This window comes from Mustela nigripes, chromosome 5 (genome assembly GCF_022355385.1).
Source record: "Mustela nigripes isolate SB6536 chromosome 5, MUSNIG.SB6536, whole genome shotgun sequence".
Taxonomy (NCBI): Eukaryota; Metazoa; Chordata; class Mammalia; order Carnivora; family Mustelidae; genus Mustela; species Mustela nigripes.
Genome location: NC_081561.1, coordinates 147,931,728 through 147,946,008, shown reverse-complemented (window position 1 = coordinate 147,946,008; position 14,281 = coordinate 147,931,728). Strand labels below are relative to the sequence as shown.

The 14,281-nt window shown below is 60.2% G+C and overlaps 1 protein-coding gene across 1 annotated transcript; it reads left to right on the top strand.

Moving 5' to 3' along the window:
- Window positions 1–1,521: 1,521 nt before the first annotated feature.
- Window positions 1,522–13,979, top strand: UNC93A (unc-93 homolog A). The gene is made up of 8 exons (XM_059401424.1): window positions 1,522–1,738; window positions 5,038–5,219; window positions 6,203–6,432; window positions 7,990–8,115; window positions 9,527–9,738; window positions 11,356–11,491; window positions 12,482–12,613; window positions 13,255–13,979. The coding sequence occupies exons 1-8, from the start codon at window positions 1,652–1,654 to the stop codon at window positions 13,518–13,520; spliced, it is 1,371 nt and encodes a 456-aa protein (XP_059257407.1). The 5' UTR covers window positions 1,522–1,651; the 3' UTR covers window positions 13,521–13,979.
- The last annotated feature ends 302 nt before the right edge of the window (window positions 13,980–14,281 follow it).

Here is a 14,281-nt window from a genome sequence, read left to right as displayed (position 1 = left end):
TGAGTGAGCGAGACCGTTGCTGAAAACAAGACACAAGCCAGCGTGCGTTAGTCAGTAAGACTGGGGTGAAAAAGTGCGTGTTGTGCTAGGTATTCGATTTCTTTAAAAACTGTCCCGAGTGGTATTTTCTCTGGAAGCGAAAATGTCATCCCAGCCCATTAACGCTTCCGGGTGATGACGACGCGCTGCGGCCACTCCGGGGCTCTCACAGTTACCAGCTTCCTGACCGTTTGTGACTCTCTTTTTCCAAGAGGAAAGTGGGTCTGGGAAGCGGAGTGATCCCCGTGAGACTCGGGCAGAGAAGTGACAGGGCTGGGATCTGGACCCACAGGTCCCGTCTGTTTCCGTGTTAGCGTCTTTTACTGGATGAGGCTCCCTGCACGTCGGTGTCGAGCGTGGCAATCCACGTCTTGTCTGCGTAGAACCCTTCTTTTCCTACAAGAGTTATTTTCACAAGAGTAAATGGCGCTGCTAGGGTCCCGTCATGCTCTCCGAATGGAACGGCACGCTGGCACGTTGCCAGGGACCTACCTGTGTCAGGTCAGCCGATACCGTAAGGCTTTTCTTACCGACCCAAACTAAATAAAAATGGCTGATTTCACAGCACTCTGGAGTCAGTCTACAAACATCAAGTTCACAAACAACTGAATGAACTAACAGCTGAATGGACAATTGGATGAAAAATGATTTTGCTTCTTAGCTGCGAGATAGGGGTTACTTTGTTTGAAATCAGCTGGGGGCTGCCCAGTACGGCAGACACGGGGACAGGTCGCTATTTAAATTTAAATTAATTAAAATTAAGTGCAGCCATGAGTTCAGCCCCTCAGTTGCACTAGCCGCGTTTCCAGGGCTCAGTGGCCCCATGAAGCCTGTGGCTGCCCTGGACAGTGCAGGAAGTTCTCCTGGACAGCATGCCTCTCTTCCAAAACCCCCAATCTGTGACCTGTTCAGAAGCTCAGCTCCCCGCCTGGTCACGTCTGGGAGTCCCAGTGACAGCCGCCACAGCTTGCCCTTGGGACAACATAAAAGGACGCATGTAAGGTCCTTCGCACACTATAAGGCTCTATGCTCAGGAGGTGTTGTGCTCTTGTTCCTTTAACTCTGGCAGTGCGGTAAAATCATGTAGAATCTGACACAGCAGTACTGGGGCCCTCGGCTCTCACGGTCACCTTAAGTCTTTCTCAGAACCGAGCTGTGGATCTCGAAGCCCGCATTCATACTTTGTTCTTTACGACGGAAACACATCCATATTCTGCGCTGCGGATGATTTCTTTTAATGCGGAAGTTACCGTCACACACACACACACACACACACACGACAGTCGTTCTGTTACCGTAAGGACTCGATCGAGATATTAGGAGGGGGGACTGCAGGCGCGCACGGGCAGTGAACGTCCTGATCTCCCGCCCTGCTAGGAAGCGGTTACTGCAGAGATGACACGTGACCGACACCCCCCGCGGCGCTCCCCGGCCTCTGCGGTAACTAAGTCCATTGACTCACCAGGACCTCGCTGACCTGCACGCCTCGCGCAGAGGACAGAGAGACGGAGCGGGACGTCTGGGTACAGACGGCGTCCCCGCGCCCGGCCGGCCGCTTTCAGGGACGACGCGTGTGCGTGCCCACGGATGGTTGACACCGTGAGTCCGCACGATGGAGAGAAGCCTGAGGAATGTCCTCGTGGTGTCCTTTGGGTTTCTGCTTCTCTTCACAGCCTACGGCGGCCTGCAGAGCCTGCAGGTAAGGACACTTGCGAGCACACTTGCGAGCGAGCGTCTGTCTCTTGGCCTCCAAGAAGCCCCACGGCCACGGAGGACGGGAACCGAGCATTTCTCCTTCACCCCTCGCTCCCACACCCTCTCTGGCGGCCGTTCCCGGGTGCAGGCGAGCACGGCCCCCTCCCCCACCCCGGCCGGGCCGCAGGGCGGGGAATGTGAGCTCGACCCTTGGACGGGGGTGTGGGTCTTGGGTGAGTGATGAGATAAGACATTCTTTGCCTTTGGATCGTTCAAGGGAGAGACGCAGGATGAGTCTTTGCGAATTCTCCGGTTTCACGACTTTGGCTTTGTGGCTGGGGTAGTAACGGGAATTTTTCAGGTTTCACTAAACTCTAGATTCTAAGCCTGGTTAGGCAATATGGTGAATTTAGACAAAGTTTGGACAAATTGGTCTCTGTAAGTCTGTCCCCCACAGCACTGTTTCCCCCTCGGGCCTCTCTAACAGCTGCGGCAGGGCCGTGTGTGCCGGAGTAGTTTTGCTGTACGTTTCCCCAGATGGGTGTTCTGTTTTGTCTTGTTTTTTGAAGTGTAGTTGGCATAGTGGCCGCGGTGCCGGGAGAGTGGATGGCCCCGCCCCTCGCACACCCAAGTCCTCCCCGGTCTGCCCGTGATCACGGTCAGTGCTGAGGAGGCCCCCTCTTCCTGGGAAGAGCAGAGATGTTAGGGGACCAGACCTCCAGCTCTGGCGTGGGGCAGTCCGCCCTGCCCACCTCTCTGCCTTCTGTCTAGCCCTAACCCACCATATTTCCTCGCGTGCTAATCTTGAATACGTGACCATGGTTTAAGGGGGACCATTGTCTCCACCAGTCTGGAGTGGCCTACACAAAAGAATGAGATGACACGGACAGACGTGACCTTAGGCATGGCTGTGTCCCCACGATGCTGGCGGCTCCTGCCTGTCCCTGTCATTTCCTTCGGCTCTCATCTGGTCAGTTTCATTCTCAGCCCCCGGGGGTGGCACGGATGGTCCCAGGCATCCCCAGGGCCCCAGCCCCACACCGAACTCCCACCGGGACCCAGGCACACACCCACACAGCCTCCCCCTGCAGCAGCTGTGGCCTCTCCCTCCTGTGCCTAATGGTCACCTGCAAGTCACTGGGCTCTCCCCTTGGATGTCACCCCCTTCACCCCTTTCCTTGCTCCCTGGGACTGAACTCTGGAAGGGGCACACCTGTGGGTTCCCCCGATGCTGTGGCAGGCCCCGCAGTATGCCCGTGAGTCCACGACGCCGGCAGGACGGTCACTGCTCCATGACCTTGTCCCCCTGACTGAGACAGTGCTCCACACACAGGAGGCCGTCGATGGCTAACCCAGGGCATGAAGTCAGCGCTGCATCTCATCTCTAGCTTGCCTCCTGCCCCAGGCTCTCCGTGGCCTGAAGATCCGACCCCACTCCCCAGGCCGCAGCCGGCACTCCTCCGGCCGCAGTCCGGCAGGCTTCCCGGACTCGTCTCCTCAGAGGAGCTTCACGGCTCTGGACAAAGCAGCTCAATGTTCCCTGCTGCCTCTCAGCCCAGCACGAGCCCTGGGCAGCTCCTCTCCCGCACCCCTGCCTCCCGCACCCCTCCCCATCCCCCGGGACCCGCTCACCCTGCCCATCCCATACAGTCTTCACGCCTTCTCGACGGTCTTCCTGCTGCCCTGGGCTAGCGCCCCTTGCAGGACCCGATTGCAACGGTCCGTTGGCTGGTGTCCCTGACCCCTGTCAGCTCCTGTCCACCGTGCACTCCTGGAAGCGCGGGGCTGTGTAATTCCCTTTGGTTTCACTAGAGCAGGGCATGGAGCCTCTCCTGGCAAGTGCTTAAGGATGTATTTGCTGAGTGACTTGAGTGAAAGTCCTACTTGCATATGCGAGTGGGTCTTGCCTAATGCAGATCTCACAGGCACACACTCCTCCCACAGTATTCCGGATTATTCCGCACGCCCTGCTTTGCGGACACTTGCGGACACAGGGATCTCAACACCGGCATTCACGTAGAAAAGAAGGTTGCTTTTAAAATTTGATTCCTACTTTGGCTACTGAAATCTGTCTTCCTTTTCAGTGGTTTGCAGTCAGATTTGACTGTTTGCGACCGAGATACCTTTGCTGATTGCAGCAGCACAGTGTGTGGACGAGAAATCCCAGGGCACAGAAAGGCTGAGCGCTTCTTTCTCGCGAGCGTCTGGGGAGCCGAGCTCAGTGGCACTGGATTTCCTACGTTTGTATTAAGGAAGCAAAAGGCTCAGGCTGAACCAGCTCCCCTACTCCACACAAGCAGGAATTTCCCGATAACTCCCACTTCGGAGCAGAGCACTCAATTTCCATCTTCCAGCCAGATTTCAGAATTTTTGTGGCACTAGCTGTGGTTATGCTCAGTTTCAGTTAATCCACAAATACTGTTATGTGCCTGCTTTGAGCAAGGCATCGGGAGAGATCCAGAAAGAGCAGAACATTTCCCGTGTTCAGGGACCATTGTCAGCGGGGGTGGCATCGCGGGTCCCCAGGTGGTGTGGGCTAGAGGTCAGGTGACACTCCGGCGCAGGACCAAAGCGGAGGTCTCTGCGGATGGCACTAGCCAGGGGCCCTTGGAGACCCTTGATCTGCCCTTGAAGAGCAGGAGCCCTTTGGAAAGTGAGAACGAGGAAGGTCCCAGCACGTTGAGGGGTTGGCAGGAAAGGAAGAGAGAATCTGAGTGGTGGGTGCTGTGCCGAGTCAGAGCTCAGCCCAAGGGTGCGGGGCCACAGTGGACGGAATGACAGTGAGGGAGTGCCGGTGGCTGCACCTGCCCAGTACAGGGTCCCTTGTCACAGGGCATCGTCATGTCGGGGGTAGGGGGTGGCGTGGCAGCCAGGAAGGAATGTGAAGAGTCCGCACGGTCAAGTACCCGCTTCCTGACCATCGGTCGAGCCACGCACATGAGTCTACAAGGAGACAATGTCCCCTTCCTTATCTCTTCCATGGGGAAAATAGCCCCCATTTCTCAGCCCTAAAGGGGAGGAGAGCAAAGCTGTCCTACAGATAAAGCAGATGTCACAGAAGGCGTGAGGCCGTCTGCCCCACCACACCCCCAGCTGTGGCCTGCGCTTCCCCCTCCCCAGTCTTTAGCAGCAGCTCACGCTCTGCTGGGACCGTGCTGCTCCCCCCGCGCCGGACCTGTCAGCGGGTGGGGGTCCCCGGCCAGGGAAAGCCTGTGCTGGTGGTCTCAGGAACCCAGTGCTGACCTAGAGCGCTCTCCCTTTGGCCGCCGGCCCCTCTGACCAGGGCGGTTTTGCCCCCCACAGAGCAGCCTGTACAGCGAGGAAGGCCTGGGCGTGACGGCGCTCAGCTCGCTCTACGGCGGCGTGCTCCTGTCCTCCACGTGCCTCCCGCCGCTCCTGATTAAGAAGTTTGGCTGCAAGTGGACCATCGTCCTCTCCATGTGCTGCTACGTGGCCTTCTCCCTGGGCAACTTCTACGCCAGCTGGTACAGCCGCACGCCTCCCGCACGCCTCCCGCCCGGCTTCGGGGTCAGGCTTCAGGGTCAGCGGGTTCAGGGTTCAGAGCCCTCCGCTGGCACCTGCCCGAGGATGCCCGTTGCCTCCCCTGTAACATGAGCACCACTTCCTGACCTTCCTCTCTGCTTCTGGACAGGAGAACGTGGAGGCTTTTTCCCATTTCTCTCCCTTCGAGGTGTCTCTGTCCCTTGGGTCAGGCCCATCTCCGCCCCCCAGTTCCCAGCCCTGACCTCCCCTCAGATCTGTTGTGGGCCTGGTGCTCCCCTCCTTGCCAGGGCACTTCTGTGTCCCCAGCGATGAGAGCTGGACCCTGGCGTTCAGGGTGAATTTCAGGGGATTTTGCAGAATGTGACCAGTGGACCCAAACCATACCCTCCCCGCATGACAGAAAGTGGACGCAGCAGAGCTGGAGCTGGGGCAGGGGCCCGGCCTGGGCTCCGCCTACTCCCTGACGGAGGGGGTCCTCCGGGACCAAGCTCTACGAGCACTGGCCCCACGCGCTTATTCCCAAGAACACACCCGTCAAGCATCTCTTCGGAGAGATGGCCACTATCATCTAGGACAGGATGATGCCAGGGACCTCAGTCTTCTCTCTCATCCTGCCGTAGAGGTTCCATAGGAGCCTTCAGTGAAGAGGGTAAACCAGCCAATCAGCCAGTCAGGGATTCAAAAAATCAGTCGTTTTCGACATTAGCTGTTAGAGACTCTGCCTTACTTGTAATCCAGCTCATGGTAGTTGCTTTCAGACGCAAGGAAGTTCCCTGGCAGTGAATTTCTCTCTTGTAAATGAACCTGAACCAGAAAGAGCAGTGGGTCTGGTCATTTCTCTGCGGGCGAAGGATGGTGAACCCACTGATCCGGCTAATCCACAAGCACGACGAAGCTTAGTGAGGACGAGGAAGGGGTCTCCTTCTCCACAGAGGCAGGGACGCTGTCTGCTTTTATCTCACAGGTACACCTTGATCCCCACCTCCATAGTCCTGGGTCTCGGCGCAGCCCCGCTGTGGTCCGCCCAGTGCACGTACCTCACCATCATGGGAAACACGCAAGCAGAGAAGGTGGGGAAAGTCGGCCGAGACGTGGTGAACCAGTATTTCGGCATCTTCTTTCTCATATTCCAGTCATCCGGCGTGTGGGGCAACCTGATCTCATCCCTGGTGTTTGGCCAGACGCCCACGCAAGGTAAAAGGTCACGGGGCTCAGTGATGGCCCCGAGCGCCCCCCATCCCGCTCACACGCGTCTTTATTCCACGACAAGGGCAGGTGCACCACCCGACATGGGGCTCGACCCCTGGGCCCCAGCCTCTCCTGTGCCCAGCTCTTCTCCAGGGCGGTCTACGCAGCTCTGGGGGTCGGTCTTGTCCACAGGTTCTCCAGCCTCGCTGGCCCTGCGCTCCCGGAGGCAGGGGAATGCTTGCAGAACAGTGTCCGGGGAAACGGAGGCCACTGCCACTGGAACTTGGGTTCACAGAGTCACCACCGTCCTTTTGGACCGAGAATAGGCTCAACTGATTTACTGTCCCACTAAACGGCTCGACTGTCCAGTGTCTCAATGTCCCACTAAGACCAGTTGTCCCTTGACTGGTTCAGCATTTGACGGCTGATGACTTAACTCACGTCTTTACCTGACCTTGGCCAGACAGGACTATAACGTGTGTATTTGTGTAATATCCGCACCCATTGATGTCTGAGGATTTAAACCGAGGGCCGAGGAAATAAATCTCACCAATTCTCACCGGCAAACCTAATTCATGGGCCGGGGTGAGGGTCAGTCCTGACTCCTGACTCTTACCGGGACTGCGCTTCTCTCCGGCGTGGTCCTCCCGGGACTGCGCCGTCCCCTATAAAGTCCCACCTTCGCAAAACTCCAAAATCCTCCTCCTGTTTCTCACGTGGTGTCATCAGTTGCTACGTGCGTCGGAAGAAGGGAGCCCTCGGGTGGATGGAGGCCCGCCTTTACTCATTATTGCTGACCTTGACAGACCCTGACAGGGCCTGGGAGTAAGCTTCAGTCTCTGACAGACGACGGGTGCAAAATGGAGTGAACGTCTTTACTTTTAAAGACACCAGACAAGCGAGCTTCATTCCCCAAGAGGTCTCCGGACCCGGACTCCGAGGAGTGAGGCATCCCCAGCGCCCCCGAGGCTTCTCAGCCTCCCCCCCTGCGCCGGCTCAGTCTCCGTGCTGCGGATCTCAGCAGCCAGGTTCTGTGTGAGGAGATTTCTGCTACGACAAACGTTCTGTCTTGCATGGCGTCTCCCCGCTCTCTCCAGAGACTCTGATGGGGTCAGAGACGCGCGGAAGGTGCACGTTTTGTTCTTCTAGCAGATAGGGAACGTAACACTCAGAAGAGGCGGGCATCGACCTGCCCAAGGTCATGGAATGGCCACCGATGAATCTCAGGCCCAGCATTTCCGTCCAACACCTGCTCTCACGTCAGTGTTCCTACTCCTCCTTGGTTAGGTTGGAAACGTTGAGCATTTTCATTATGTGCAGAAAGTCACACAAGCAGGCAGCCTTTACGGCACATGTGTCTCTGTAAAATCACGCACACAGATGCGTGCCCAGAAGCAAGTGTGTTTGGAGCTACGTAGTCAGACAAGCCCCCGACTTTGACCTATCGTGACTCTCAGCTACAGGGTGTCTGGGCTCCTGTTAGCTCTGTGCTTCCTTACTCGGGCCCCTTGTCCTATCGGTTCCCTGTGTTCTCATGTCACCTTTTTGCTTCCGACGGCACAGAGGCCATCCCCGAGGAGCAGCTCCTGTCCTGTGGGGCCAGTGACTGCCTGATGGCCATGGCGTCCACCAACAGCACGCAGCGTCCCTCGCAGACCCTCATCTACACGCTGCTCGGCATCTACACAGGTATGTGCTCACTGCGGGCGGTGTCCCTGCGGAAAAAGAGTGTCTTCCCAAAGTACAAATATTCCTGCAAAACGAGTTCAGCTGGATCGTCCGGTGTTCTTCAGATGGAGTCAAAGACACCGGAACGGGGCGGTCTTACAGTTCCCTACCACGATAGGATCGTTTTTCTTTTGCAAAGTTCAGTACAGTAGCCAGTAGCCACAGGTGTTTATCTGTGGTTTTGTTAACCAAGTTAGAAACCTTGTTCCAAAGTCACAGTGACGAGGACGGCAGCTCTCGAGGACCAGCCCCGGCCCCGGGAACGCGTGCTCTGCACCCCCGGCCCCTGTGCGACGTTCCCCTCCTCAGTGCACCTCCGCCGGCTCTGCCCACACCTCCGGAGAGGGCTGGTTTGTAAGCACAGCGGGCTTGGGAGCGCCCGGCCGGCATGTCGTGGCCGGACACACGGTCCCATCAGGCCGGTGAGAAGCAGCAAACAGAAAAAAATACTTCAGGTCCCTTTAGAGGGGACGGGTCTAAACTATTGGACTGGAAATCATGGATGAAACCCGTTCTGAAGGGTTTTCACCGCCTTTCGGAGAAACGGGGAAGGCACCCGGCTCTGGGAAGGACCCTCGGCTCCCGGAGCACCGAGTGTCATCGGTGTTGCGCGAGAGGAGAAACCGGGACAGGCGACGCTGTCACAAAGCCAGGAAGGACCGAGGAGGAAGCACTCGCCCTCGACCCACATAACACCGGGTGCGCCGTGCAGAGAGAGGGGCCGCCACGCCTGTGGGATTCGGTGGGCGCAGGTGTCCCTCCGGGGCGGACGGTTGTCAGCCCATTCACGTGGCTCAGAACGCGCCCCGGTGAGAGGGAAAGCCCCCCGTCCCTCCTCCTCGCTGCTCCCCCCACAGACCACCCCCGTGGCCGGTAGTTCCTGGACACGAGTGGCATTGTGACCTCCCCGTCAGGCCCCCCCTCTCTGAACGCAGCGGCCCGGCACGGGGGCTCTCGCCCAGCTGCCCCCCGCGCAGACTCCCCACCGCAGCGGGTAAACGCGGTGCCGCCTCTCGCCGGCACGTATGCGGCACCCCCGGCGCTCGGGTCGCCAGTTCCCCTGCCGAGGCTTGTGGGGGACCGTCCTACTCGGCAAACAATAGCCGCGGAGGACCCGCGGTCCCGAGATCGGGGGACTGCCCGTCGCTGGGAGCCACCTGCGGGGGAGGAGGAGGGAACCGTGGCGGTGAGGGCCGCAGAGGACCCCGGCCTCGCGGGGTGTGCGGCGCAGGCCAGAGGCCCAGCTCAGGCTTGGCAGCTTCCTTTCCCTTAAACCAGGATCTGAACCCAGTGCCCCAAAGGAGAGAGAAGGAGTGGCTGGGAGACGCCGGCTCCTGGGAGCACCCAGACCTGCCCTCTGTCTCCCCTCCAGGCAGCGGCGTCCTGGCGGTCCTGCTCGTAGCTGTGTTTCTCGAACCCATCAAGGATGCTCAGCAGAAAGACGATGGAGAGAAGAAATTACCTTTCTGGTTCACCCTGCTGTCGACCTTCAGGCTCCTTCGAGACAAGCGCCTTCGTCTGCTGGTGCTGCTGCCGGTGTACAGCGGGTTCGAGCAAGCCTTCCTCGCGGGCGACTACACCAGGGTATGCAAGAGCCCGTCAGGACGCGCACCCCAGCACCCGCGTGTCTCGGGGTCCCCTGCCCGTGGGCTGAGTGGGGGGCGCGGCCTCTGGGGCCAGAGAGCAGGTTCAGGGGTCAGGAGCTCAGCGTCCAGTCTCTTCCCAGTCCCCCCAGAGCTTGGCCTTGACTCCGGGGCCTGGCTCTCACTGGAGATGTGTCTTCTGGGCAAGGGCCCACGTGCTCCGGGAGCCGTCACGTGGAACGTGTCCTGTGCCAGGCCGTCCTGCCTGCTGTGTGCGCAGGGAAGGCCTCCTCGGGGGCAAGCCAGCAGAGACACCTGTCCCCGGGGCTCCCCACCCGTGTGGTGTCCTGTCCTGAAGACGGTCATGGGGTGCCGTGGGAGGGATGCGTCAGACGGGGGTAGTACAGAACAGAGACGCCTTCTCCCGAAAGTGCCGGCTGGGGGCCGGGGAGCCGAGGGGCCAAGAGCCGGGAGCAAGGCCGCTCCTTGGGGGTCGCCCTTCCGTGACCAGAAAACCTCTCTTGCTCCCTGCCCTCCTCAGCTCACCCCCACGTAGACGAGCCGATGTGCCAAGCTAGCCAGATGCCCAGTTAAATCCGAATTTCCGGTGAACCCCAGCTCTTTCAGGACACGTACACTCTGCAGGATGCGTGCATCCTGGGTTCTCTCTGGCACCCCCTGCTCCAGGGACAGTCTTGATGGAGAGTCTTGGAGTTCCAAAGACTGAGGACAAAAATGACAAAACAGCCCTTTGGCACTTGGCCACGGCCCTCCCGTGGGCCTTGCTGTTGGCCACGCGGCATGTGACTCGGCCACAGCCCCACCGTCCCAAAGCGGCAGAGCTTCTGCTCAGCCCGCTCGCTTGTGCGCCTGTCCTGATTCTGCCTGGGGACGGTGGGGGCAGGCGCTGTCCCGGGTCCAGGCTGGGGTCGCTCAGTACCCCCCGTCCGGGGCAGGAGCGCTCCCGTCCTCGCGTCTGCAGAGTCCTTTCGTTCCTTCACATCCGCTGCTTTTCTATCGGGATTTTATTTGCGGAGCAGTTTCCGGGTCCAGCACGGTGGACGGAAGGAGCCGAGGGCCCCACCAGCCCCAGACAGGCCTAGCCTCCCCACTAACAGTGTCCTGCCCCAGAGGGGACATTTGTTCCCACCCGTGAACCTGCCATGATGCGTCTTCACCGCCCATGTCAGGGGGCACTCCTGGTGCTTGGGTTCCCTGGGTATGGACACGTGCATAAGGACACGCGTCCACCATCCCGGTGTCACACGGGGAGGCTCTGCTTCCCCGAGAGTCCTCTGTGCTCCCCCGTTCGTCCTGCCCAGCGCTGTCAGCCCGCAGTGAGCGGAGCAGGAGCTGCCCAGATCCTCACGCAGCTCACAGGACCCCCGCGACACATGGCGAAGGACGTGTGGGGACGACCGGGTGCAGGGCCGGTCCTCGCTCCTTCCCACCGGTTTGTCCTCCCCCGGCCGCCTCGAGGCCTAGACGAAGGTCTGGGCCCACCCAGCACGGCCGCCGTCCCACGGCAGAACACGTGCCGGTGCCACCCGCATCCCTGACCCACACCTGCCACCGCACCCCACGCGGCCACGTAACGTGCCCCGTGCTTCCCCCGCAGTCCTACACCACCTGCGCCCTCGGGATCCAGTTCGTCGGGTACGTGATGATCTGCTTCTCGGCCACCAACGCACTGTGCTCCCTGCTGTACGGAAGGCTCTCCCAGCACACGGGCAGGATCGCGCTCTACTCGCTGGGTAGGCGGACCCGTGGCCCCTCGCGGGCGGGAGCGGCAGCAGACGGGCGGGAGCGGCAGCAGACGGGCGGGCGGAAGGGCACGCGCAGCTCGGCGAGGGGTGCGGGCTGAGCGTGCGCGGCGCTGCGGGAGGCTTCCCGTCCTCGCTGTCAGGACAAGACTGCGCCCTAAGCGCACCTCACCCTCTGGTCTCTCGGGAAGGGAAGATCCACAGCAGCGTGGATAACCAGGGCACTGACGAGACCACGACCAGGCCACCCAGTCCAGGTCTCACGTGGCTGTGGCGGGGACACAGCAGGGAAGCCACAAGCACTAGTCGGCGCCCACCAGGGGCCACGTCATCCGACCAGGTTTCTCCGTTTCATCCCTCTGGTCGCCCTGGGGAGGGGACACTGCCCACTTTACAGATGAGGGAACTCAGGAACAGAGCAGGCAGTGAGCTGCCCCGGAGCACACAGCCACGGCAAACACGGCAGGCCTAGACGCCCCCGTGTCCACAGGAATCACGAGGCCAGAACTCACGACACGGGTGTCGAGTCAGGAGGAACGAGCCTGGGGGACTCCGCCCACCTCTCCGCTCACATCCGCACCTGCTGGGGAGCCCAGCGCCGTCCCCCGCCCCCAGCACTCACCGCGAGTCCAGGGGTCAACAACCCCCCCCTTCTGTCACTCTGGGGTCTCCGCGTCTGGAGCACAAGGAGACCCCCTGCACGGTCCAGGGGCTTGTGGCCCAGCCCCGCAGACGGGGTCGGGGCGAAGGTGGGCAGAGTGGCCCCCCCACCCAGTGGGCGGCGACGAGGGGCTGTGAAGGGCGCTCCTGGTCTGCCGGCGCGCTCAGGGTCAGCGTCCAGGGGCGGAGGGCGGTTGGGAGCGTTTCCGGGAACGTTACTCACACATAGAAGCAAACAAGAGGCTCCTTGAGCGTCACCTGGTCCACGCCTCCCGGGGGCTGCGCTCACTTCCGGCCGGTTTCCGCCCTCTGCGCCCGCAGGTGCGGTGACCCACCTGTCCTGCAGCGTCGCCCTCTTGCTGTGGAGACCTGACCCCCGCCAGCTGGCCATGTTCTTCGTGTTTTCTGGGCTTTGGGGCGTGGCCGACGCCGTCTGGCAGACGCAGAACAATGGTGAGTCTCCCCCCGGGGGTCCATACCTGGGCCAGCACGGGGGACACATGGGAAGCGGTGGACCCATCCTCTCAGGGCCCCCCGGCATGTAGACAGCGTCTTCTCCACGTGTCCCTGCATGGCCGTCCCTAGTGCACATCTGTGTCCTGACCCCGTCCCTAGAAGGACTAGTGTGGGATGAGAGGCCTCTCTAGTGACCTCGTTCACCTAAGTCACCTCCTTCTAGGACCTGGCTCCGAACACAGTCATGTTCTGAGGGCCTGGGCTTAGGGCTGCCCGTGTGTGTCTTTGCTTTTAGACTCCAGCGAAGGGCCATGCCTCACTGAGCCAGGTCGGGCCTCTGAGCCCTACTTCACTCTCCCGCGTGCTCACCCACCGAGGGACAGGCTGGACGGGGCTCTCCCCAGGGCTCCCCCTGCACGAGTTCTGCATTTCTCTTATGTGCCCTGGTTCTTCACAGCTAAAAACTGTCTCCAGACTTCCCTAATCTCCAACGTAACGCAATTCTGTCTTTTTGAGAAGGAGACGTTCCTGATGTTGTTGAGAGAATTGGGCAGCAGAAAAGCTGCCCCGTTTTCAGCAATAATGGGGAAAATCTTACAGGTTTCGCAGCCACGTGTTCATGCTGTGTCTCCCCACAGTGCTTTACGGCGTGCTGTTCGAGAAGCACAAGGAGGCTGCCTTTGCGAACTACCGCCTGTGGGAGGCCCTGGGCTTCACCGTCGCATTTGGGTACAGCAAGTTCCTGTGTGTCAGCACCAAGCTCTACATCCTCCTGGGCGTCCTGAGCCTGGCCATGGTGGCGTACGGGACCGTGGAGCATCTGGAGGCCCAGAGCCTGGCCAGGTCAGCTGCCACAGAACAGAAAAAGCCAGCGAAGGAGGCGGTTATGGAGACGGCCATGTGATGGGGACGCACGCCCGCATGCTCGGGGCTTCTAGACGATTCTTCCCAGCGGTGTCAGCGGTTTCCAGCCGTCCTGAGCACGTCACCTGCTTCTGTATGGTTTTTTTCTCTTCTGACAAGTTTGCAGCCCACCGTGTCTCTGGTGGGGATGGAGAGTGTGTGCGAAGGAATCCCTCAACGCCAGACGCAACAGAGACGTCATCGGCCAGTGGCACCGGGCTTGGGTAGAGCCAGCAGCTCCCACCTGCTGTTGTGCCCACGGGTGCTGCTGTCCGTAAGAATTGGAAGGATGTGACGACAGTGCGTGTGACACTATAATCGTACCCACGGGTAACCCGACGCGCAGGCAAGTCCGCAGACACCCCCAGGGTCAGTGAGCGACAAAGCCAGACGAGAGTTACTGTGCCTCAAAGTTTACAGACTACGGGTAAATAATGTAAATAAATGTAACTACAGTACAGACGTGTCTCCCACTCACTTGGGTACTTTTGTTCTGAGCCCTGGCGGCTCACACGCACCACGGGCGTCGGGTCGGGGAGCTAGGTGCCGGCGGTCACCACGCGGAGGCTGATGACGCGGTAGACCTGGCCCGTGGGTGCATCTGGCGCCTGCCGTGCCCCTTCCGTTCAGAGCCCGCGTCCGCCAAGCCTGCCCCCACCCTCGTGGTCTTTAACCCCCGCCAACGCTGCCTCTGCCGCCTCCTGAGGCGTCTTCCTTCTCCCCGAAGCTCCGCACGCCCGGCCCCTCTGACGGCGTCCCTGG

Excerpts from the sequence above, each read along its gene's own strand:
- UNC93A (XM_059401424.1), top strand. The coding sequence starts at position 1,652 with ATGGAGAGAAGCCTGAGGAATGTCCTCGTGGTGTCCTTTGGGTTTCTG. Across the intron at positions 1,739-5,037 it reads GCGGCCTGCAGAGCCTGCAG|AGCAGCCTGTACAGCGAGGA; the intron begins GTAAGGACACTT and ends TGCCCCCCACAG. Across the intron at positions 12,614-13,254 it reads CTGGCAGACGCAGAACAATG|TGCTTTACGGCGTGCTGTTC; the intron begins GTGAGTCTCCCC and ends GTCTCCCCACAG.